This window comes from Balaenoptera ricei, chromosome 1 (genome assembly GCF_028023285.1).
Source record: "Balaenoptera ricei isolate mBalRic1 chromosome 1, mBalRic1.hap2, whole genome shotgun sequence".
Classification (NCBI taxonomy): domain Eukaryota; kingdom Metazoa; phylum Chordata; class Mammalia; order Artiodactyla; family Balaenopteridae; genus Balaenoptera; species Balaenoptera ricei.
In genome coordinates this window covers 160731245-160756585 of record NC_082639.1, presented here as the reverse complement: position 1 = coordinate 160756585, position 25341 = coordinate 160731245, and the positions used below count along the sequence as shown (strand labels likewise).

Sequence of the window (25341 nt, the reverse complement as noted above, 5' to 3'; positions counted from 1 at the left end):
CCTCTCACACACTGGCTGTTAGTCAAGGCTGCTCTGGGAAAAGCACACTGCGCTGGGTCTAGTCCTGCCTCTACTGCTTTACTAGTTCTGTGATCTTCTAGAGCAAGTCACATGACTTATGCGGCCTCAGTCTTCTACCTCACAGGGTGGTTAACTGCCTTGAGGCTACTGCTGGTGAAAGACTCCGGGGGAGGCTGGGGGTTAAACCTTCCCCTGAAGCCCAGGACTCCAGGTCTAACTGCTCCCACCCCCACCTCTCTCCCGTCACCACCACTGACTCCTCTCCAAACACATCCTCGCATTTTCTTCCCCCCCTTTATGGCTCCAAGTCTCCACCAGAGTCTGTGGTCAGACGTCACCCCCAAGGGCCGAGGGCTCCGTCTGGGGCCCTGCCTCGCCCACCTGGCCACCCCTGCAGATTTTGGACCGTTCTGGGCTAACGGGGAGCCCCGTTCAGGGACCCAACAGAGCAGGCAGCCTTGGAGTCCCCACATAGGTGGGTGGCCACCACCCGTCCCCCGGGTGTGCACCTGTCTCGGGAGACAGTCCGGGGGTTCCAGGTGCGAGCCAAGATGAGGTTATCTGTCCGTCTGAGGGTCCGTGGGTCGCGCCGGCTGGTGAGCGCTTGCTCGCCTCGTCCGCTTCTCTGGCTCCCTGTCCCTGGTCCACCGCCCCTCTGTCCCTCCTCCAGGACCCTCCCCCGACACCTACCCCCACCCCTCCACCCAGGCTCTCGGTCCTTCCTCCTGTGGGTGTCACCCCGCCCTCCTCTGCAGGAGCCAACCGGCGCGCCGAGGGGCCGCTGCGCTCGGGCTGCGCTAGAGCATAAAACTCGCTCGGCCGAGCCTCTGCGCTCCAGCTGCCGCTGGTCGCCGCACGCCGGCCGGGGCGCGTGGGCTCGGCTGGGGCTTCCAGGCCGGTGGGCGACACCGATGGCCGGGAGCGCGCCTCCAAGCAGGCTTAGGGACATCCGCTTTCCGCTTCCAGAAAAGTTTGGAGAGAGTGAATTTGGGGTGGATTTGGGAGTGGTGCCAGCTGCCCCAGCCTTCTTTCCCTTCCAGAGGCCTCACCGTGCACAGCCTCATCCATTCTTCCTTTCCTGACACCTTGCCTCCCTGACCCCTCCTTCCCTTCGCTCCTGGGTTCCCCCTCCCCTCTCTGGGATCAGCATCTTCTCCTTCCTTATCTCATTCTCCATCGTCCTCTCTACCCCCATCTTCTTAACGATTTCCACCCAGTTTCAGCCTTTTCCCGGTCATCCCCAACCTTCTCCTTTTTTCCATCTTAAAACTTCCCCTCCCCACTCCATCTCCTTCAACCAACCTCTCCACTCACACTCACACTCTCCATCCATCCCTCTCCTTCCTCCCGTTCCCTCCCAGAAACGTCCACCATGGATCCGGGGCCTCCTTGGATCACCAGCCCCACGCCCGGGAGCACCCTCTCTGTCCCCAATGCCACCACACCCTGGCTGGGCCGGGATGAGGAGCTGGCCAAGGTGGAGATCGGCGTCCTGGCCACTGTCCTGGTGCTGGCGACAGGGGGCAACCTGACTGTGCTGCTGACGGTGGGGCAGCCCGGCCGCAAGCGCTCCCGCATGCACCTGTTCGTGCTGCACCTGGCCCTGACGGACCTGGGCGTGGCGCTCTTCCAGGTGCTGCCCCAGCTGCTGTGGGACATCACCTACCGCTTCCAGGGCCCCGACCCCCTCTGCCGGGCCATCAAGTACCTGCAGGTGCTCAGCATGTTCGCCTCCACCTACATGCTGCTGGCCATGACGCTTGACCGCTACCTGGCCGTTTGTCACCCCCTGTGCAGCCTCCAGCAGCCCAGCCGGTCCACCTACCCTCTCATTGCAGCTCCTTGGCTGCTGGCTGCCATCCTCAGCCTCCCTCAAGTCTTCATTTTTTCTTTACGAGAGGTGATCCAGGGCTCTGGAGTGCTGGACTGCTGGGCAGACTTCCGATTTCCTTGGGGGCCACGGGCCTACATCACCTGGACCACCCTGGCCATCTTCATCCTGCCTGTGGCCATGCTCACGGCCTGCTACAGCCTCATCTGCCATGAAATCTGTAAGAACCTAAAAGTCAAGACCGGGGCCTGGAAGGTAGAAGGAGGGGGTTGGAGGACTTGGAACCGGCCCTCACCTCCTTCTGCACCAGCTGCCGCCACACGGGGGCTGCCATCCCGGGTCAGCAGCACCAGCACCATCTCACGGGCCAAGATCCGGACTGTGAAGATGACCTTCGTCATTGTGCTGGCCTACATCGCCTGCTGGGCGCCTTTCTTCAGCGTCCAGATGTGGTCTGTGTGGGACGAGAATGCCCCTGATGAAGGCAAGTGTGTGGTCTGGTGAGGGGTGGTGTGGGAGCATGAGGTGGAAAAATGCGGAGAGGAGAGCACAAGAGTATTAGGACAGGGTCACAATGGCTCACAAGGCCACATAGGTAACAAATAAGTGAAGCAGTTAGGAAAGATGATGCCTGTCCCATGTAAAAAGGGACAGCTGCAACTCCCTTCCAGCCAAAAGATGCCATGTGAGTATCTTTTGCGTGAATTTCCATATTTTAAAATTTTGGTAACTAATGTAAACATTTTAAAATACTATTTGGCCCTAAAAATATATGACCATTAGTAGATTTGGCCGAGCAACTCACAGTTTGCTAGATGTTTGAAAGGGATTTTCAAATGATTCCATCCAGGATGGCAATTTGTGGCCCATGAACTACATCTCTCAGCACTCTTCCCCCCTGCAACTGAACATGATGTTGAACTCCTTCTCAACAGCCACTTTCAATGAATTAGCCTCGGTGCACAACCCTGAAATTTCAAGTTCAACACTTTTGTCTTGCTAATGAGAAAGCAGAGGCTCAGAGAGAAAACATGACTTGCCCAAGGCCACACAGCAAAGTGAAAAGTAGGACCCAAACCTGGTGCCTCCTCGTTTTTTCCCTCAACTACATCCTTCTGCCCCCCACGCCCCCATAACCCTGGCTGAAAGTGATGAGGAGAGGGCCCTTCCTCCTACGTGAAAAACAAAATGGGACTGTGTTCCGGTTGGCACATAGAAGGCCTTGTTCTGGTCATTTTTTGGAGTGAGGTAGATGGCAGCCTCCTAAGTTTTAGACACTGCCAGATGGTCAGGCCATTTGGGGGTGAACTTGTCCTCAGAAAGGTAGACGCGGTGTCTGGGCACCCAAAATGTTGGAGAGAGGTATTCAAAGACATCTGTTCCTGCTCCCCTAAGTGGGAGACAAGTCTGTGAAGAGGGGTGACTGTGTCCTCTGCAGTGCATCACATCTTATGCACAGCTCGGGGTATATAATGGGTGCAGCATGTGACTGCCCTAGGGAAGCCCTGTGCACAGTTTCCTCTGGAAGCTTCCTGAGGGTTCACTGGCCAGCAGACCCTGGCTATCACTTCCTACCAGCTCTTAGGGAGTGGTCCCCCTTCCCTGTGCTTTTGTTTCTAATCTCATTTTGCTCATCCTAGGACACACTTAAGCCAAATGCTTTGTTTTTCTGGAGAGATGAAGTAAGTGGAAGGCTGTTCATGTTGTTAACACAACTCTGTGAGAGAAGTGTGACAGCAATACTGAACTCTCACAGTCCCGTCATACCCCTTCTTAACCACCTTTCAGACACCAATCTGGACCAGAGACTATTTATAAATTACCCTTAAAGCAATGAGCGTATTAATCCTAACCACCTGTAAGGACCTCCCTGCTCTAGTCAAGCACAGAATAGAAGGAAGGAGGGCTTTCTAGTGCCAAACACATTCAGGCCTTGTGCTACTTCGGGGTGACCTTCTCTACATCTGAGTAACCTGAGACTCAGAGAGGTGAAATAACTGGTCTGAAGTGCCACTGCTAGTAAGAGATGGAGCCAGGAATGTAATCAAGGTCTTCATGGGCCAAGCTTTAACCGTGGCATGGCTTTATTCCCAACAATCACAGCTGAGCTGATGGCACCAGGGGTGAGAAGGCCATTCACCCCTTTACCAAGGAACCTACAAGAAGATGGGGATCCTGCCGTTCAGCCAGTGCAGGCTTTCCTGCTCGCCTGCTGTACTCACTGTCATCATCAGCCTGTCCCAGAGACCCATGTATACAGTGACTTACCACTTACCAAGAGCCTCACTGAGTATGAAGTACAGGAACTAAGTATCCCTCAGAAAATGTGCTCCCTCAGAAAACTGGAAGCCCTCTGGGACCTCTGAGTCGGGCTGACATTCATTACTTTAGACTTACTTTCCAGTACACTCAGTTTCCCTCCACAGCAAACTAGCCTCCTGGCCGCCTGTCCCTGAGTCTTTGGTGAGAAGCTGTCCGTACCCTTGCCCTTGGCCCTGCCCCCGACTGTCGGCTGAGCTTCCGTCAGAATGCAGTGCAGCAGCTGGCCAGGACTAGCAGTGGATCTGCCCTCGGGGGCTGAGAGGTGAAGCCTCTGCAGACTCCAGTGCTCCGGGCCCATCTCCAGCCGCTGCACTGGGCCTGGCTCAGACAGGGCCACATCAAACAGATGCTTCCCAAGTGAAGAAACTTCTGGAACCCCTAAGTCTCTGGCCTAGTCTAGGCACTACATATATATGTCGATGGAGCAGACAGGATGAATACCACCCCTTAGCCAAAGCAACTTCCCAAGTCTTCTGCAGCCCCTGGGTATTAAGTTAACTGGGGAGCAGGCCAGAACCCAGACAAGCCTGAAGGAGGCTGTGCTTGTTGCTGAAGATGGTCCCTCCTCCACTTACAGATGCTCCCTCCTTGCCCTCACTTCTGTGCCCTAGACCTGCCCATCCAGGCCCAGGTGCCTTCAGCTTCCTAACTCTATGATTCAAGCCTTCTCTCAAACATTCTGACCCTGTATCTTCCCTTCTCTTGGGCTATGAGTACCGCACTGGAGAGCATACCCTCGGGAGAGGCGCACGAGAAATCTGGGTATGGGAAGATTTCATGGTGCTTTACAGAGCAGGCACTTGAGCTTTGCCTTTGAGTTTGTTGGTTGAAATGGTGGCAGGGTGCAGGATGGCTGCTTTGAAGAGGGAAGACCTAGGTTCAAGTCTATGCCATAACCCTTAAGGTTCCTTCCAGCTCTGACGTTGTATTTGGTGATTCCAACTCTAAGGTTCCTTCCAGCTTAAGCATTGTGCTCAGCGATTCTACAGCCTCCACTGAAGAGCAGGGTAACTCAGTATGCAACCCACGCCATAGCTGTAGCCGTGGTGCATCTAGCAGGAGGACGGGGCCCATCCCAGCAGCTTTCCTGTTGTCATGAGAAGTTTCATTCCATTTTCAGAAAGAGTATTGTATCTGGAAGAAATCTTATCAGAGTCTTTGAAATCTCACATTTTGACTGCCCAAGAGAGAAATTAGCTCCCCCACCCGCCAAGGATGGTGCATTCTTTGGATGTAATTTCTGATGACAGAGAACAAGTACTGGTCTGGAACGGGATGCCTGGACGCCCTGTACCTAGAAGGTGCACAGCTGGAGATGACATCATGGGACCTGTGGGGCTGTCAGGCTCCACTGATCGCCCTACCAGGTCCCTATCACTGACCTGGCACAGTCGATACTCACATGCAAAATGACTGAATGACAGAATGACTGGGACTGACCCCTAGGGGTCAAGGAGGACAGAATTCGGGAGGCAATGTGCACCCGAATCTATGACATAAGTGGGGATGGAGGTGTGCCTGAACCTGGCTAGAATCATGGTTATTTTTCCTGTATGTTTTATAGAAGTTGCTTCATCCTAGCTGTACATCCATTAGGGGATTCAAGATCGAGGTTTTGGAACAAAGACAGTGTCTCCTATTTGGGCCGGTCCTGTCCCGGACTATGTTGGCACCTCTAAAAGTCAACTCAGAGCAAGCCTCGGATCCTGTCGTCACCCTGTAGTACAAAACGAACAAATAAATCAGTGAGGCAAGACTCTGGAGTCAGGAGTCCCAGGTTCATGCCCCAGCTTTGTTCCTTTCTAATTACAGAACCCCACGTGAGTCCCAGGTCCTCTCTGGGATTCAATTTCCTTCTCCATTCAGTAGGGACCGGGACTCTCTCCCAGGTCCCTTCAAGCTCTGAAATTCTTGTGCTTCTCTCTCGGCAGATTCAACCAATGTGTCTTTCACCATCTCCATGCTTTTGGGCAACCTCAGCAGCTGCTGCAACCCCTGGATCTACATGGGCTTCAACGGCCACCTGTGGCCGCGTTCCCTCTGCCGTCTGGCCTGCTGCGGGGGGCCGGGGCCCAGGATGTGCAGGCAGCTCTCCAGCGGCAGCCCATCCAGCCGCCGCGCCATGCTTCTGACCTGCTCCAGTGTCCTCCCCACCCTCAGCCTCAGCCCCAGACTCAGCCAGAGGCCGGGGCCCGAAGACCCACTGAAGGGCGAAGAGCAGGTGGACAGGGACACCATCACCGAGACCAGCATCTTTTAGGGAACGCTCCCCAGAGTGTGGCAGAGGGCCTCTACCCATCTCAGCACTGGGTGTAAGTGCTGGGAGCACAGGGCTGGAGTTAGGGGAGCCCAGTTTGAGGCAGGGCGAGGAGGCCAGAATGGCTGCTCCTACTCTTGGTTACACAGCTGCCGTCGTTTGCTACCAATCTCACATGCTGGGAGTCAGGGAGAAGCAGACTGTCTGCTTCCCTGATCCTGCCATATTCACAGGGTGTCTGGGAACCACACGTGTGGTAGATGTGGTGCCCCAGATCTGAAAGGCCTAGGGCTGTCCTGTCTGGGGGTCCACAGGCAGCAGGGACTCAGAGGCTGGTCTCCTATCTGGTTTGTCCCATCCTAACCTGACTAGTGCATCCCAGTTCAACCAGGAGAGGGAAGGAGTGAAAACCTGCGAGAAGGACCCTGTTTGCATCCTGAGTTTTTGTTTTTTGGGTTTTTTTTTGGCAGAGAGAGGATTGTTTAATGAAGAAAGTGAATAGGTGTGAGGGCTTCGCCTGCTATGCCCACCTGTCTACCGAAGGGAAATGCAGGGTTAGCACAACACCTGGTAACTGGTAAAAACTCTGCAAGCGCTACTTCTCTTCTGCCCACGCACCTCGTTTAGAGTTAGGGTGGGTGACGGGGCAAAGTATTGCATATTCTCAGTGGAATGACCAACGGGGGGTGAGCGTGAGAAGAAAGAGTGAGGAAAGGAGGAGATGAAAACGGTCACAATAAAATTCCGAGTGGGAGGAAGCCTCGGAGGCAGCAGGGATTGGTCGCTCTCCCTCCTCCCCTCAAGGGGTCCACATGGCTCCTGCCTCTTGGGGATGCACAGAGGAGACATCCTTTGAGAAAGTGTGACTTAATCATGGCTCTGGATTTGTTTGAGGCTCTTCAAAGCTTCCACACGAATCACATGCTTGCCGTGATCAAATCAGGAGCCCAGGACTGGAAACTCGGCTCTGCCGTGGGGTATCTGTATGACCTTGGGCAAGTCACCTCCCTCTCTGGGCCTCAGCTCCTCACCTGTAGAACAGAGTTGATCTCTAAGGTGTTTCCCAGATTGAAACTTTCATGACTTTGCAAGACTGGAGAAGCATTCTCTAAGGACGTTCTAACCAATAGGCTCTGGAAGAATTGTTATATTTTCATGACAATGACATTTATGCCCTTTGACTCAATTCTGGTGACTTTGGTTCCTGTCTTGGCCGTACTCTCCGCTTTTGCCCTCAGTTCTGTGATGCTGATGCCAAGAGAGCCTGGCAGATAGAATCTGAGGCTTTGTCCTGCTCCTCATTATCCCCCATGGGATAATCTCCCCACCATGATTCTGGTTCTAATCAAAGCGATGGTCTTGATGGTGGAAAGACCATCAGCTGAAGTCAGGAGAACTGGGTCCTGGTTCTACCACCATGCCACCACCAATGGCCTTGCTTTCTTCATTATGAGGGTCAAATAGGACTGTGTGTGTGCAGGTGGTTTGTAAACTCTTGAACTATACTAAACACATGAATGAACCCCTACTAATGTAGGGATTGCTGATATAATTAAGAGCTCCTGAGAGCGCTCTAGGGAGCAGTCACTCTCTGCCCTCCACTCCTAGGGAAGTTTTGAGGAGTGACTGTGGCTTTGGGGATACACTTCTTTAAGAGGCCACTTACCTCTAAGAAGTCTCATTAGGCTTCCTTAAGAGAAAAGAACCTAAGCTGAGTGTTGTGAGTGAACAAAGCACCCCAGCCCTTCAATACTAGAGAAGTGGAGAGCGGGACACAGAACCCTAATGAGACCAAGGCTCAAGGTGGATGTGGGAACCCACTGTCTCTCTTCACTGCACCCTGTTGCTAATGTCAGTCCCTGACATCCAACCACTTCTTCCCTGTCCATCTGTCCTGATGGAGCTGGGCTGAGGAGCCTCCCATGCCAGCGTGAGCTGTTGAAGTTGCTCCTTCCTCTGCTTCCACTTCAGACCACAGTTCCTGACCCTGGTGCCCATAGGAGGTACTCAGTAAATCTTTGCTCATCACGATGACTGGGAGGTACAAGGGATACCGGCCTTGTACCCCCAAACCTGGGTTTGAGTCCTGATCTCACCTCTTTTCTACCTGTTTGAACTTGGGCAAGTTATCCAATCTCTCTGAGCAACAGGCACCTCATTTGTTAAATAGAAATAACGATGCCCGCCTTGTTGGGAGGGCACGGATGTGAGGCTGTAGACTATACAACACCCTACTGACGTTAGAGAAGATAGTGGCCTGGCTCGGGATTGCATCCAGTGGGTGACTTCCAGGGCACTGGGCCCAGGAGACTCTATAGTAGGGAGGCGAGAAGAGACCTGGAATCAAGATTGGCTAGAGCCCCTTCCATGCCTACTCTACCTTCTATAGCAAAGAGTAGCACATAATCCCACTATTATATTTCCAGCTTTGCATCACATGAGGGCAGATTTACTTGTGGTGGTGGTTTGGGGCCCTCCCTCTTCCTCCCATGGAAAGGCTGCAATTGACCTTTTCCAGAAAGCTAGTGCTGTCCTATGATGAGGCCAGTGGGGAACAGCTGGACACTGGGCTGGGGGCTTCAGGAGCCTATTCCAGGAGGCTCCTGAAGGAAATGGCAGGATCCTGTCTGGATCTATGAATGATGGCTTTTGCAGTCCCTGTAGGAAGCTCTCACAGGCATTCAGAGCCAGTGCCAGGGCCTTGGTTAGGGTCCAGGGAGGTGGGCCTTGTGGGAAGCAAGAAGGAGGTCCCGTGCTCTCTGGGTCAATCTCATTTCTGACAGCTCACCCCAGGAAAAACTGAGCGATACTGTCCCTGGGCTGAGCAATTTTGTAAAATGTTTATGCCTTCCTGTGGACTCTGTGAAATACAGTACTTCAGTCACATGGAACCCATGTGGGAGCAGGGGTCTGGGGGGTGGGCAGGGCAGAAGATGGAAGGAGGAGGTTAATTGCTTGACTGTGGGCATTTCTCAGAATGGTTTTTTATGTTGTTTGGTATAGGCCAGTAATTTTGCAGATGACTCTGTGTTTTGTATGTAAATAGGTATTTTATCTATCGAGGGGCTATAGCCTCAGCCTAGGCCACAGCAACTCACTCCTGGGTCCAGAACCCAGACATGTGGTTGAAATTGACCAATACAACTACTTAATAACCAGGAGATTTCTGGGCATCTTTGTTTCCTATGAGCAATGACAATGGAATATGTAAGCTAAAATAAAATTGTGATCTCCTTGAACAGGACAGGGCCAAGGGGAAGGTTGAGGGGCGGGGAGCCACCTTGGTACCCTTACATTCACTTAAGAGGGAAAAGGAGACAAGAGTGACCTGGGATTTGCCCTGGGGCCACATGGTGGCAGTGTGGAGCTGAAAGTGTGTCTGAAGCAGTAATGACCCACAGGGACCTACTGGGAAAGTCACATGGGTCTTCCAGTTCTTATGCCATACTAACTTTCCCTCAAGTTCTAGAGTCTTGATCTCTCATTTGACCAGCTCTGTTGAGATACTTGGACGTGCAGTTCTTTTCGTCTAAGTTCACAGAGGATGTATTTGGCAAGGAGGGGCAAAGAACAAGAGGTTTCTTCTGCAGGGTAAGAGCCTGAGTATAGAAATTCCTTCCTGAAAGGGTGAGTGTATGAGGGAGGTAGAGGACCTCAATGATGAAATTATAATGTGTTTAGTTTAGAGGCCAGGGGCTTGGGTAAGAAGGCCTCTTGAGGCCCCTCTGGACCAGGAAGACTGTCCTGATCTGAGAGCAAATATCCCACTGATGTTGAGCATAAAATACCTCCTCACCCTGTGGGTCTTGCTGGCCAATAAGTTAGTGTCCCTCATGGAATTCTGCTTCAGTTCTATGGTGAGCATTGGATGCTTGCTCCTTTAGAATAAAAATTCATGGAAGACAGATCACATTTACTCTAGTCTACTGTGTATTCCCAGTTCATCATTGGCATGTAATCAACTTTCTACTGGTTGCCAGTAGCAAATCAGTTTATCACTACCTAGGTATAAGATAGTTTTGGAGAGATTTTATCCAGTCTTTATCCACAGAGGAGCCCAGAGTGGGGCAGCATGATTCTTCCCTGGAGGTTCTGATGACATACAACATGGGAGAGAGTGACTTCATTGTACCAGAAGCTGTGCTCCTCAAATGGTGATTACTCGTACAGGCAACCATTTATACGGATTTAAGCAGCTAACCCTTTAAGCTCACAGAGGTATCACAAACAAAAAGCCATTTTATTTCTAGTAACATGGCTAGCAATGAGGATCAGGTCATATTGTTAGCTGGCCCCAGTCATCAGCTTATTGGCCCAAGCTCTTTAGGATGTGAAATCAGTCCTCCTCTTCACTTATCAGGTCATCTAAGTCATCTGCACCATTGATGGTCAGTCAAACCTCTGTAAGTCACTTGGAGTCACACTTTCAACTCTATTCTTAAACAGCAATTGCCAAGAATGCCTTCCCCTTATAAGCAACTGGGGTGAGTGCTAATGTTAACCTCTATGATATACTTACCTGCCGTGAAAGTCATACTTTTGAAGCCAATCATAGCAGAAGTTCACTATTGACCTTAATCAGGTGGTCAGTGGCATTCTTGTCTCTGTTTTCTCTGACATCAACATCCTGCTCCCAAGTATCATCACTGCTTCTGAGTTCAGTTCAGGTCAGTCCCTGGAGAATTTATTGAGTCCCTCCATTGCGTCAGGCCTGCTCCCTTTCCTTCTGCCTCTTCTCCCATCCATCAATTGTCCATCCTTCTTCCTAAACTGAGGTGAGAAACCACCTCCCTCTGAGATGTTTCTTTCTGATTAGGCCCATCTGATCTTAACATTCTTATACTCAATCTACTTAAACATTGATGAGCTCTGGTTTCATTGCTCTGTGTTAATTCTCCCTTGTCACATGTTGTTTTGTACATGTTCTTGCCTGTCCCCACAACTAGGTCATACATGCCTTGACCCCATCCACATGCTCAAGTCTTATTTTTGTGTTTGATCCTCCTAACTCCCAGGGCCTATCCAGAATTCTGCAGAAAGCAGGTGCTCTGTCCATGCTACTGCAGTTGTCCCCTCTCCTGGTATGGGAACTATCTCAGCAGTATCTCTGCCCAGTCTCTCTTGGGTGTGTTGTTGCTGAATCTCTTCAGCACACTCTTGAATTCTCTTTTTTTTTTTTTTTTCTTTTTAGAAGAGATCAATAAAAAGTAGGGTTTTATTTCTGTTTGCAAAGATGGTGTCATTGTTGTTGACTTTGGTAGTGGTTAGTCTTCATTCTGCCTCTCTAATCAGTAGAATCTCTTTTTCCCCATTAAGAAAAGCTTCAACAAAACTGATAAACCTTTAGCCAGGCTCGTCAAGAAAAAAGAGAGGGAAGGCCCAAATAAATAAAATCAGAAATGAAAAAAGAAGTTATAAACGACACCACAGCAATATAAAGGATCAAAAGAGATTACTACAATTATATGCTAATAAAATGGACAACCTAGAAGAAATGGACAAATTCCTAGAGATGTACACTCTCCCATGACTGAATCAAGAAGAAATAGAAAATATGAACAGACCAATCACCAGTAATGAAATTGAATCAGTAATTTAAAAAACTCCTAACAAACAAAAGTCCAGGACCAGACATCTTCACAGGTGAATTCTATTAAACATTTAGAGAAGAATTAATGCTTATCCTTCTCAAATTATTTGCAGAGAAAGGAATGCTTCCAAACTCATGCTACAAGGCCAGCCGCACTCTGATACCAAAACCAGACAAAGATATCACAAAAAAAGTAAATTACAGGCCAATATCACCAATGGACATAGATGAAAAACTCCTCAATAAAATGCTAGCAAACCTAATCTAACAATACATTAGAAAGATCACACATCGTGGTCAAGTGAAATTTATTTCAGGGGTGCAAGGATTTTTCAATATCCACAAATTATGTGATACACCACATTAATGAATTGAAGAATAAAAGTCATTTGATCATCTCAATGGATATAGAAAAGGCTTTTGACAAAATTTAACATTCCTTTATGACAAAAATTCTCAACAAAGTGGTTATAGAAGGAACATATCTCAACATAATAATGACCATATATGATAAGCCCACAGCTAACATCATGCTCAATGCTGAAAAGCTGAAAGCATTTCCTCTAAGATCTGAAACAAGACAAGGATGCCCACTCTCAACACTTCTAACCAAAGTAGTATTGGAAGTCCTAGCCACAGCAATTAGACCAGAAAAAGAAATAAAAGGAATCCAAATTGGAAAGGAAGAAGTAAAACTGTCACTGTTTGCAGATGACATGATACTACACATGGAAAATCTTAAAGATGCCACCAAAAAACTACTAGAGCTCATCAATGAATTTGGAAAAGTTGCAGGATACAAAATTAGTATGCAGAAATTGGTTGCATTTCTATACACTAACAACAAACTATCAGAAAGAAAAATTAAGAAAATAATCCCATTTACAATTGTATCAAAAATAATAAAATATCTAGAAATAAATATAACTACGGAAGTAAAAGACCTGTACTTGGAAAACTATAAGACACTAATGAAAGAAATTGAAGATGACACAAACAGATGGAAAAATATACTGTGCTCATGGATTGAAAGAAATAATATTGTTAGGGACTTCCCTGGGGGCGCAGTGGTTAAGAATCTGCCTACCAATACAGGGGACACGGGTTCAAGCCCTGGTCTGGGAAGACCCCACATGCCACGGAGCAACTAAGCCTGTGTGCCACAACTACTGAAGCCCGTGTGCCTAGAGCCCATGCTCCGCAACAAGAGAAGCCACCGCAGTGAGAAGCCTGTGCACTGCAACGAAGAGTAGCCCCTGCTTGCTGCAACTAGAGAAAGCCTGCATGCAGTAACAAAGACCCAACGCAGCCAAAAATTAAATAAATAAATTTATTTAAAAAAAAAAAAGAAATAATATTGTTAAAATGACCATACTACCCAAGGCAATCTACAGACTCAGTGCCATCTCTATCAAAATACCAATGGCATTTTTCACAGAGCTAGAACAAATAATTCTAAAATTTGTATGGAAGCATAAAAGACCCTGAATAGCCAAAACAATCTTGAGAAAGAAGAACAAACCTGGAAATATCACACTCCCTGATTTCAAACTATAATACAAAGCTACAGTAATCAAAACAGTGTGGTACTGCCACAAAAGCAGATACATAGATCAATGGAACAGAATAGAACAGCAGTACCCAACCCTTTTGGCACCAGGGACCAGTTTCATGGAAGACAATTTTTCCATGGACAGGGGTGGGAGGATGGTTCAGGCAGTAATGCGAGCAATGGGGGCAATGTTTGAGGCAGTAATGTGAGCAATGGTTCAGACGGTAATGCAAGCGATGATTCAGGTGGTAATGTGAGCAATGGGGAGCAAGCAGCAGGTGAAGCTTCCTTGCTCGCCCGCTGCTCACCTCCTGCTGTGTGGCCCGGTTCCTAACAGGCCACAGACCGGTACCAGTCTGCCGTACCAGTCTGCGACCTGGGGGTTGGGGACCCCTGGAATAGAGAGTCCAGAAATGAACCCACACATATGAAGTGTGGGTTAGCCTATGACAAAAAAGGCAAGAATATAAAATGGGGAAAGGAAAGCCTCTTCAATAAATGGTGTTGGGAAAACTGCACAGCTACATGCACAAGAATCACACTGGACTACTTTCTCACACCAGGCACAAAAATAAATTCAAAGTGGACTAAAGTCTTAAATGCAAGGCCTGACACCATAAAACATCTAGAAGAAAACATAGGCAGTACACATTTTGACATTGGTCTTAGTAACATTTTTCTTGGATATGTCACCTCAGGCAAGGGAAAAAAAAGCAAAAATAAACAATTGGGACTACGTCAAATTAAAAGTTTTTGTACCATGAAGGAAACTATCAATGAAAAGACTGTCTACTGGGACATCCCTGGTGGCGCAGTGGTTAAGAATCCGCCTGCCAATGCAGGAGACACAGGTTCGAACCCTGGTCTGGGATGATCCCATATGCCACGGAGCAACTAAGCCTGTGTGCCACAACTACTGTGCCTGGGGTCTAGAGTCCGTGAGCCACAACTACTGAGCCCACGTGCTGCAACTACTGAAGCCCGCACGCCTAGAGCCCGTGCTCCACAACGAGAGAAGCCACCACAATGAGAAGCCTACGCACCACAACAAAGAGTAGCCCCCGCTCACCACAGCTAGAGAAAGCCCATGCGCAGCAACAAAGACCCAACGCAGCCAAAAATTAAATAAATTAATTAATAAATAAATTTATTTTTAAAAAAAGACTGTCTACTGAATGGGAGAAGAAATTTGCAAGTGATATATCCAGTAAGGGAGATATATGGATATCTCCCTTACTGGATATATCATTTACAATATATATACACGTATATACGTATACATGTGTATATGTATCTATATAGCCACTTCTTTATTCATCTATTGATGGGCTCTTAAGTTGCTTTCATATCTTGGCTACTGCAAATAATGTTGCCATGAACATAGGAGTGCGTATATCTTTTTCTGCCATAAAAAGAATGAAATCTTGCAGTTTGCAACAACATGGATAGACCTAGAGGGTATTCTGTTAAGTGAAGTAAGTCAGACAAAGAAAGGCAAATACTGTATGATTTCACTTATACGTGGAATCTAAAAAACAAAACAAATGAACAAACATAACAAAACATAAACAGAGTAATAGATACAGAGAACAAACACATCATTGCCAGAGGAGAAGGGGTGAGGCGAGGGGAGAAATAAGTGAGGGAGATTGAGATACAAACTTCCAGTTGCAAAATAAATGAGTTGCAGGTGTGAAATGTACAGTGTGGGGAATAATACATAATATCTTTGTATGGTGACAGAGGGTGATTAGACTGGGTGATCATTTTGAAAGTATAGAAATATCAAATCACTATGTTGTGTAACAGGAACTAACATAGTGCATAGGTCAATTATACTACAAAAACAAACAAACAAACTCATAGAAAAAGAGATCAGATTTGTGGTATCAGAGGTGGGAGTTGTGGGAGGGGAATTGGATAAAGGCAGTCAAAAGGTACAGACTTTCAGTTACAAGATAGTAAGTACTAGGGATGCAATGTACTACGTGATAAATCTATCACACACTGCTGTATGTTCTATGTGAAAGTTGTTAAGAGAGTAAAGAGTTCACAAGGAAAAACATTTTTTTCTATTTCTTTAATGTTGTGTCTATACAAGACGATGGATGCGCACTGAACTTATCGTGGTAATCATTTCATGACGTATGTAAGTCAAATCATTGTGCTGTACACCTTAAACTTATACAGTGCTGTATGTCAATTATATCTCTGTAAAACTGGAAGAATAAAAAGAAGAAAAGCTTTCTAAGGAGATGTCCTGGTTCCTACGGCTCCATAAAATGTACCATAGACTGGGTGGCTTATAAACAACAGATATTTATTTTTCATAGTTTTGGAGGGTGCCAGCATGGTTGGTGAGTGTCCTCTTCTGGGTTGCAGATTTCTCATTGTATCCTCACATGATGGAAGGCGCTGGGAGCTCTGTGGATTTCTAAGAGCACTAATCTCATTCAGGAGGTTGCCACCCTCATGATCGAATAACCTCCCAAAGGACCCGTCTCCCAATACCATTACCTTGGATTAGGATTTCAGCATATAACTTTGGTGGGGGACACAAATGTTCAAACAATAGTAGGAGAGGAAGAACAGTGGTAGCTAAAAGGTGTAGGGACATGTGTCAAAAGTTTCCAGCCCCAGAAACTCAAAACCATCTCTTCAGGTCATCTTGGGGAAGAGGAACCTGGGAAGATGAAAGCTGCCCTGCCCCTCCGCCCCCAACCCCCTCAGTACCAGGGCTAGAAAGGTCATTTATAGCCAGCAGATGGCGCACAGCTAATGAATGGTCTCTAGACCTGAATGCCACTCATCTGGGGTTTGAATTTGGCTAGGAGTATTTCTAGGGTTTCCTTTTTTTTTTTTTTTTTCAGCATTTTTATTGGAGTATAATTGCTTTACAATGGTGTGTTAGTTTCTGCTTTATAATAGGATTTCCATTTTTAGATGTTTGCTTAGTTATTGTGAGCAATTTTTTTTTCATTTCGTGTCTTAATTAGCTGTTGGGAAAAGTAAGTTGTATATTTATCTAGTCATTGTTAACTGCATTTTATTAATTTTAAAACATAGTTAATTCCCTAGCATATCGCAGACAATGACAAACTTCTCCTCTTCCATAATTATAGCCTTATTTTTGTTAACTGTTTTACTGCACTGATTAGAATTTCTAGAGCAATGTTAGATAGTAAAGAAATGTTAGGCTTTTGGACATTCCTACTTTGTTCCATGATTTAATAGGACTGCGTCTAGGACCTTACAGTTAAATATCATGCCATTAGCTGGTTTCAGATAAGCTGTTCTTAATCAAGTTAAGAAAGTGTCTTTTACTACTAATTGGTAGTAAAAGTAAAAACAACAACAACCACAAACCAAGAATGGATATTGATTTTTATTGGATTGAATTTGGAAAGTTTTTTTGAGATGCTAGATGCTAGATTGTGATGCTAGTTGGCATTTACTACTCTCATCTTTCTTTCCTAAGAACAGCAGATTCAAAGGTTAAGTAATGGTGAGCTTTCCAAATGCACTATTTAAAGTTCTGAGGGCAGAGCAGGATTGCTCAGCAAGATACAATACTGATAAAGGAACAGCATGCAAGGTTAAGCCAGAGGAAAAGAGGAACCTGTGGTTGCTGTTTTATTTAAAAATTTTAAGGAAGTTGTTTATTGCCAATAATTAAATAGCTCAGAGAGGCATTTAATCATAAGACTGTCAAACAGAACTCTACTACAGTTGATTAAAATCTTTAAAAATTTTTTTATGGAGAGAGACTTCATCACTTTCTCTACTGATATGCGCCAATGTTTTCATACTTAACCTGGAAGTTCTTCCTAATCTGAATATTCCTTGCTGACATACAGGCATACTTTTTCTCCTATTTCCTTGTCAAAAAAAAACCCCCAAACACTAGTCCCCCTACAAAATAAGTGCAAGAATTCATAAGGAACTACACCCCATTAAAAAGCCTAGAATTCACATGGCCACTTGGGTATTCCACTGGCTTAAAGACACCAGGGTTCACAGAAGTCCAGAAACTGGGCTTGTGGCTTTTTGGTTTGACATTGATGTAATCTGTGGCTTCCTCTGTGTTCTCATAGTCCAGGACAGAGTCATTTCTTCGTCCTCCAGGAGCTGAAAAGACCACTTGTGTGTAGTTCACATCCTTGGTGGCCTTAGGGGAAAAAAGCAAAGAAATTTGGTCAAGATCCCTACCATGTTTGGAGGAGGTACTCAACTCTCACTCAAAGAGGCTCGCCCTAGGCTGGATGGGAAAGAACCTGGGTCCCGGGTAGCTGTGTCTGAGAGCAGGGCCAGGGCAATGAGGAAGATTGCTCCTTGTGCCTGTGGGAATGAATGGGTTTAAGGAAGAAAGACATGGAGACTTAATCCAAGTGAGGTCAGGACTCAGAGTGGACCCTGGTCAGTGACTGGGACATGGGGAGAAAGGGGTTTCTTGTTAGCACCTTCATTTTTATAGTTCACTCAGACCCACTTTGTTTGGATGCTCTGTGCTGATACGGGCCTGGGAATGAAAGCCCAACCACCCTCACCTAAGGATGATGTAATGCCTCCAGAAGCACCTCCTTCCTTGCTCCCATCTCTGGAGCCACGGTGACCCCAGACTGCATATGGAGGGCTGGGATCACTAGGAGTGTCCATTACCTGGTGGGTGGGAGGTGAGCCGTCCGAGCTGTCGGAGCTGTCTGAGGACGTGTCACTGTCATCTAGGGTGAAATAGAAACTGTTCTTCTTCCAAAGAAAGCCAAAGGGTGTAAAGAGAGGATAGAGGCAATGGAAGGGAGAATGAGATGAAGACAGAGGCAGAGAGAGGAACTCAAAGAGGAGTGGGGAAGAGAGATACAGAGCCCCCCAAAGAGAAAAAAGGAATAGAACAGAGAAAGGGGGGAGCCTCCCAAAATAACCAGGAACATGCCCAAGAGTCCAGGCACTGCTGCTTTGTCCAGCTCCATCTAAAAGTAACACCAAGCCCACCAGGCTGGACTGTGCTTGGGGAGGGCTATCTGCTGGAAGGGGAGTAGACGGGGCATGCTGGGCCGCTGCGGCCCAAGGCAAAGAGCTCTGGCCCCAGAAATCACAGGCACAGCTTCTCATCTAAACCTGTCACTAACTCCAGGAAGGTTACATTCCTTTTTGTGCCCTGGTCTTGTCCCCTGTAACACAGAGAGTTGGACGATGATCTCTGAGGTCCCTGCCAGCCATGGAGTCTTTGATTCTGACCAGGCTTCAGGGAAGCATCAGGATCAGGGGTTGTGGCGAGGCCCATGCCTCTCCCCTTCCATTGAGACCGTGAGTTCATGCAAATGGCATCTTCTGATTCCCACATGCATTGAGGCCTTATCTTGGTGGCGAGGAAGCCTGACAACCAGATTTCTCCAACTGAAAAGATAAAATTTAGAAGGACAGAGCAAACTCAAATCAACCAAAAGATAAAGCAGTGGAAAGAGCAATCTCTGGTGAGTGACTCTCTTGCTGTGGAAGCAGCAGTTTCCACTGTGCAAATAGTGACCTGGTGGGTCTCCCAAGCGGAAAGAGAGAGAAAACGAGCACGTGATGTTCCTGTTGGTTCACTTGCCGGAGGGGGATATAGATGTGAACCATCACCAAGGCTCAGATTTATTAAAGTGCCCAGATTCCATGGCTGGGGGCAGGCAGAGGCAGTTGAAATCTCGGCTCCACCACTAACAGGCAGGCAGAAGAAAAGATGCCATAGTCTCACAAAGACAGGAGCAGAGACAGCCCCCAGTCCTCTGCGGCAGCCGTTCACACAGGACCAAAGCTAGAGAAGAACTTAGACCCACACAAACCCAACGCAATCTGCCCCACTGGGTAGGATGAACAACCTTCTGAAAATGGGGGCTTGGCTTGGCCTGTACTGGGGAGGGTGTGAGGAATCCTCGGGCTAGTGGTTTGGGCAGGACAGACTAGGGCTGCTGCAGGGAGGCTCCCCGGGAGTCCAGACAGAGCAGAATAAGCTTTGAGACAAGTTCTCCCCCCACCCCTGTACTCACGCGGGTAACGGGGTTCAGGCACAGGAGTGCTTCTCTCTGCCCAAGTCTCCTTCATCTCCTTGGCAGCAGGTGGGCAGTAGTGGGCAGGGCTGGGCCTGGGGACCTGGAGCCTGGCCTTTTTCAGTATCCGCTCATTCTCCTTGGCTAGAGGGGACAGGGCAAGAGTCAAAAGTGAAAGTTCACTAAGTGAGGCACATCCTATCTGTGAGCACAGCTCTCATTAGGGAAAATTGATCAGAGGGATCTCCTCAAACCTCAGCACGCCTCTGCTCAGAACCCTGCAACGCCCCTCGCCTCACTTGGAGTAAAAGCCAAAGTCCCTCTGAGCCTCACTCCTCCTTCCTCTTCCTGCCGCACCTCAGCTCCAGCTACCCAGCCCCTTTGCTTCTGCTGTTATGAACAAACTCTCCTGGCTTACGGCCTTTGTAGGTGTGGCTCACTTCCTCACTTCCCTCAGGTTTAGACTCAAGTGTCAGCATCTCAGGGATGCTGACCCCCATCCAATTCGTATCTCCTTGCCTTGCTTCATTTTTTTTCTCCCTAGCACTTACCATAACCTAACACACATTTTACTTGTTTATTGTCTGTGTTACCCATGGAATGTAAGGTCCATAAGGGCAGGGATTTTTATTTTGTTCCCTGTTGTATTAAATGAATGAATGAATGAATGAATGATTGACTAGAGTAGCTTAGACTTACACCATCTTGCCCAATCCCTTGTCTTAACACAGCCAAAGCAGTTTATTTTTTTCCTTCATTGTAATGTCTTCCCTGGACCGAGCTTCCTACTTTCCACTGCAAATCAGCTCAGGAATTTAAGCTAATCTCTTAGTCTAACCATACCATTCGCCCTTCTGTTGTAATTCAAGGCCATTTCTTCACATTAAGTCCCTTGGCAGGGATGAAGGAAGTTCACCAGGCTCAGGTTAAGTGAGCGCACCCTCATGAGCGTCGCAGCAGCTTGTCTCTAGGCAGAAGCTTGTCTGGGTAGTGGAAGGACTCTGAGCCATCATTCCCAGCCGCAGATAGGTTGGGCCAGAGTGGGGATTACCGGCTTAGAGGTTGGTGGAGTGAAGGGGCATCTGGCCAGGGATTCCTCAAGTAGGTTTTCAAGTGATATTCGGGGGCTCCAAAGGGGGCTCATCTTGCTGCAGGCTCGGGAGTGGTCCCTGAAGGGAACCAGGAGGGAAGAGGATGTTGAGCCAGTTACCCATGCGCCTGCTGAGCAGGTAGTTGACGGCTGCGAGGAGGCAGGCCTGCAGTACCAGAGACACCACTGCGATCACTACTCCGTGCCAGACCTTCATTTCTCTGTTGGGAGACGAGGAAATCAGGTTAGGGGTTGCAGAGGTACCGAGACGGCTGCAAACCCATCCCTGCCCTGAGCCAGAGGCAGCCTGCGGGTGTTGCTGTGCGTCTTGGGTCTCTTCCCTCTCAAATGGGAAGGCTTTAGGGGCCGGGGAGAGTGATGTGCACACTTGGAAGCCGGCTACATCCATCAGCCTGATGGGAACCTGAGCCGGCTCTTCCCCGGCCACTCACTCCGTCAGCATGACGAGTTCCTCGCAGGGCCGTCGCAGGTCGCAAGAGGGGCTTGGGCTCTCTCAGGGGCAGCAGGAAGAGACGTGGATGGAACCACTGGGGGTACCTCGTGTCCAGGCAGCACCAAGAGTGGGACTGCCCTGGAGACCCACAGAGGCGAGGCAGTGGGTCAGGACTCCTGGGCAGTCTTGGCTGCTAGAGGGTCATTTGCTTTCCTCGCCCCAGATTCCAGTTTTCGAATCTACAAAATAGGCAGTAACAATATTAGCACCTGCCAACCGGTGGGTACTCGCTCGCTGCCAGCCACAGGGTTGAGCCCCCGGCACACCCGCCACCCTACCTGATTCGCACGATCCCGTGACCTAGATGTCACTACCCTCCTTTTATAAGGAGCAATGTGAGGTCTAGAGGGCTGAGGGAGGAGTCTGAGGCCGTACAGCCAGGCCTGGATTTGAGCTCTACATCCAATCCTACACCCCCAACCATTCATCTCTGCTCCCAGAGCCTTACCTGCTGCTGGAAGCACAAAGGGGTCCAACAGGAGCAAACACACTGGGGGAGATTCTGTGAAGAAGCCCAATGTCACACACACACACACACACACATGCACACACACTCACCCACACCCTCTGTGCCTTCGTTGGGCTTTAGGCCCAGGACTGTGGACGCTGTTCCACCCTCATGAGTATGTTTATTTTAAAAATTAGCATATCAATTCCATCAACATGGTGCTGAAAAGGGATAAATTAGGAGTTTGGGATTAACAGATACGAATTACTATATATAAAATAGATAAGCAACAAGGTCCTAGTGTATAGCACAGGGAACTGTATTCAACATCCTGTAATAAACCATAATGGAAAAGAATATGAGAAAGAATATATATATATTCTGAATCACTTTGTTGTGCACCAGAAACTAACACAACACTGTAAATCAACTATACTTCAATTAAAAAAATTTTTTTATTGTCAAAAAAAAAATGGTGCTGAATATGGAGTTTACTGCAAGAAAAAGACAGGATGGTTTCAAAGCCTTTGAAATGATGTTTACTCAGCACAAGATGGGGCCGCAAGAAGGCCCACTGTCCTGCTGCAGATGGTAAACATTGAAAAGGCTTTTATTGCCAGTAAGGCTTATTTTCCCTGTCAGCATTTCCAAGTGATAAGGGCAGTGTGGAACGTCCTGACATTTTTGTTTCTGCATGTGGTTCTCACACTGGGGCTATCCAAGATCAAACCTGGACCAAGTTGGGAGAGAGGGGAGGCAGGAACTGGGGAGGGAGGTTGTGGAGTTCGCCACCACTGCCTCTCCAGGGCTGGGTGTTGGCCAGCTGGAGGTTGCCAGGAGCTCTTCCTCTTTGCTTAATAGATCATAAACTTGTTTCCAGATCAGAAAACCTTCATTAAACAGACTCAATATGGGGCCCACAGGCCAAATTTGACGCCTAGATGACTTTGTTTGATAATGTGCTTTAAGGATTTGTATGCGGATGCCCTGAGGAGGGCCATGTACTTTTCAGTCCCTGACTGATCCCTGAAGGCATCTGAGTTTGCCACCTTCAGTCTTTTGCATCATTTAAAATTACCACTATTCCATTTTATTAGTGTTTTTTAGTACTCTTGACATTTGGAGGCAGGCAGTTCCTTGTTGTCTAGAATTGTGTCCTGAGGGACCACCAATAACAGGTGTAACAGGTTAATGCAACAACCAAAATGACCAAAAATGACCCCACACATTTCCAAACGTCCCCCTGAGGCAGTCACTTTTGCCCCCAGTTGATAATCACTGCATTATATAAATGTTCCATTACTTTAAAACCAATATCTTGGGCTTCCCTGGTGGCGCAGTGGTTAAGAATCCACCTGCCATTGCAGGGGACATGGGTTTGAGCCCTGGTCTGGGAAGATCCCACATGCCGCAGAGCAACTAAGCCCGTATGCCACAACTACTGAGCCTGCGCTCTAGAGCCCGCGAACCACAACTACTGAGCCCACGTGCCTAGAACCCGTGCTCCGCAACAAGAGAACCCACCGCAGTGAGAAGCCCGTGCACCGCAACGAAGAGTAGGCCCCGCTCGCCGCAACCAGAGAAAAGCCTGCACGCAGCAATGAAGACCCAACGCAGCCAAAAATAAATTTAAAAAAAAAAACAATATCTTATTTTGTCTCTTTATACAAAACTATGTTGCCTATACTTCCTTCTATCATTTTAATATACTGTGAGCACCTTACTAGCTAAATGACACACAGTACCTGTGTCAATATATAGCATAAAAGTCAAACAGGTCTCAATATGGATCCAAGTTCTGTTCCCTTCTAGGTGTGAATTATTGAACTTCTCAGTGTCTCAGTTTCTGTACCTGTAAAATGGGGACAATGATAGTATGTACCTCACAGAGTTCTTGTGTGGGCTTGGGGAGTTATGTTTATAAAGACCTAAATACAACGGCAGGCATGTGGGAAGCACTCAGTAATTATTAGTTATTATTCAACCCTAAAACACTGCACCAAGATGATGACTAGAGTTGAGCTATTAAAATTGGGTCTGTCTATTTTTGGAAACTTAGGCATTCATTTTGAGTACAGTTTGAAGATAAAATCTGGGCAGGATGAGGTATGAAAATGATGACAGATGTCACTATGTCGGTGGCTAATGGCCCCTCACCGCAATGAGCAGGTTGTTCCTTAGGGTCTAACTGCAGATTGCTGATCAGACAGTCGGCAGAAACATCTGCTCATTTGTACACATACACACACCCCAAACAACCAGGAAATGAGCAATTTGAGGTAACTATGTTCAGAAAAAATGCCTGGACCATGTGAGAGTTTCATACACTTCATTCCATCATCAAGATGGGACTGTCCTGCCCTGCCCTCTTTCAGGTTTGGATACCCAGCCCCACATTAATGCAGTGTCTTGCCAGCTGCCTCCAAACCACACGTGAGCAGAGGGCTAAGAACATTTCTTCCTTTTACTTCAGACCTGGTGGAAACCCTGGGTCTTCCAGTTAGGGTTGAATTCCATTTTCTTGTTTCCCCTTCTCCTGATAAAGGAGCTCTCTTGTGGCCTTTCTAGTAGGTACAGCATAACAAAAGAGGTAAAATAATAAAAACACAACTTTTCCTGTCTGAGGCCTGCTTTCTTTGGTTAGATATATTCTGGAAAGAGTGCACAACAGAAGATGATTTATGTGAAAATCATATGGATTAAAGTAATCAATCAATATTGCTAAGCTGACTTGATCACTCTTTTAAAATTAAGTAGCTTTAAAGGTTTTTTTTATGAAGTGTTTAAAAGATTTTTTGGCAGGCTTCATTAACTTATTGTCTTTAAAATGAAGAATTTGAGCTATAAGAGAACAAGACAGGGAGATGAGAGCCAGGCTCCTCCTCCTGGCTCTGTCACTTGCCAACTGTGTGACCTGGGACAGGTAGAAGTCCTTTCTAGGCCCAGCACTTGACAGTACTCCTAAGGCTCTTTCTAGCCCTCAGCATTCTGTTCTTTAAAGACTGGAGGAGGGGAAAGGGAAGCATAGTTGGATGGAAATGGAATACTTTGAAAGAAAAAAATACTTCTTTCCATTTTATAATATCATCTGGTCTCCTTCATATTACTAGACTTTTCTCCCCTAATTGAATATGCAGTTTTGAAGATCAAGAAAAGGAGGAAACATAAATAAACCAGACTAATAATGAATATAACCACAGAAACAGAGGAGGTCAAAAATTGTGAGACTCCTGAGATTTTCTTTTTGTGAAATATCAATAAAATTATTGATTTCCTAGAAAAATATAATTAGCAAAATGGATTCCATAATGCACAGAAAACTTAAACAGACTAAAACCAAAGCAAAATAACAAGAAAGCAATTTGGGATCCAAGTTCAGTTCCCCTCTAGCTGCTAAAGGCAGAGAACTTGGAGTCAGACAGCTTGAGTTCACATCCCAGCTCATCCTCTGCATGAGTTGGGTCTAGTTATTTAACCTCTCAAAGCCTCTCTTTTCTTGCCTGTAAGATGAGAGCAATAATAACTAATTCTCAGGATTAGATAGATGAATATAAATGATACCTACTTCTGTGAATGAAATAAGATGCAGTATGTGAAGCAGTTATTCTACCTTTTGTCACATAGTAATAAGCATCCTATAAATGACAGCTATTGTTATTTACAAATTAAAAGCAGTATAAAAACTATGTA

General features: G+C 47.2%; 2 protein-coding genes across 2 annotated transcripts; one reads left to right on the top strand and one right to left on the bottom strand.

Moving 5' to 3' along the window:
* Positions 1-1393: 1393 nt before the first annotated feature.
* On the top strand, positions 1394-6434 carry AVPR1B (arginine vasopressin receptor 1B). Its single transcript, XM_059904907.1, has 2 exons — positions 1394-2336; positions 6106-6434. The coding sequence occupies exons 1-2, from the start codon at positions 1394-1396 to the stop codon at positions 6432-6434; spliced, it is 1272 nt and encodes a 423-aa protein (XP_059760890.1).
* An 11082-nt stretch (positions 6435-17516) lies between these two features.
* RHEX (regulator of hemoglobinization and erythroid cell expansion) lies at positions 17517-21152 on the bottom strand. The gene is made up of 5 exons (XM_059933714.1): positions 21142-21152; positions 20810-20910; positions 19600-19743; positions 18233-18294; positions 17517-17741 (listed from the first exon to the last, which is right to left on the bottom strand). Exons 1-5 carry the CDS (start codon positions 21150-21152, stop codon positions 17517-17519), a joined length of 543 nt encoding a protein of 180 aa, XP_059789697.1.
* Positions 21153-25341: the final 4189 nt, after the last annotated feature.

Coding starts and splice junctions, on each gene's coding strand:
- RHEX (XM_059933714.1), bottom strand. Junction 18,295..19,599: donor GCCTGAACCCCGTTACCCGC/GTGAGTACAGGG, acceptor ATTTCACCCTAG/ATGACAGTGACACGTCCTCA. Junction 17,742..18,232: donor GCTCACCTCCCACCCACCAG/GTAATGGACACT, acceptor TTTTCCCCTAAG/GCCACCAAGGATGTGAACTA.
- AVPR1B (XM_059904907.1), top strand. CDS start 1,394: ATGGATCCGGGGCCTCCTTGGATCACCAGCCCCACGCCCGGGAGCACC. Junction 2,337..6,105: donor CGAGAATGCCCCTGATGAAG/GCAAGTGTGTGG, acceptor CTCTCTCGGCAG/ATTCAACCAATGTGTCTTTC.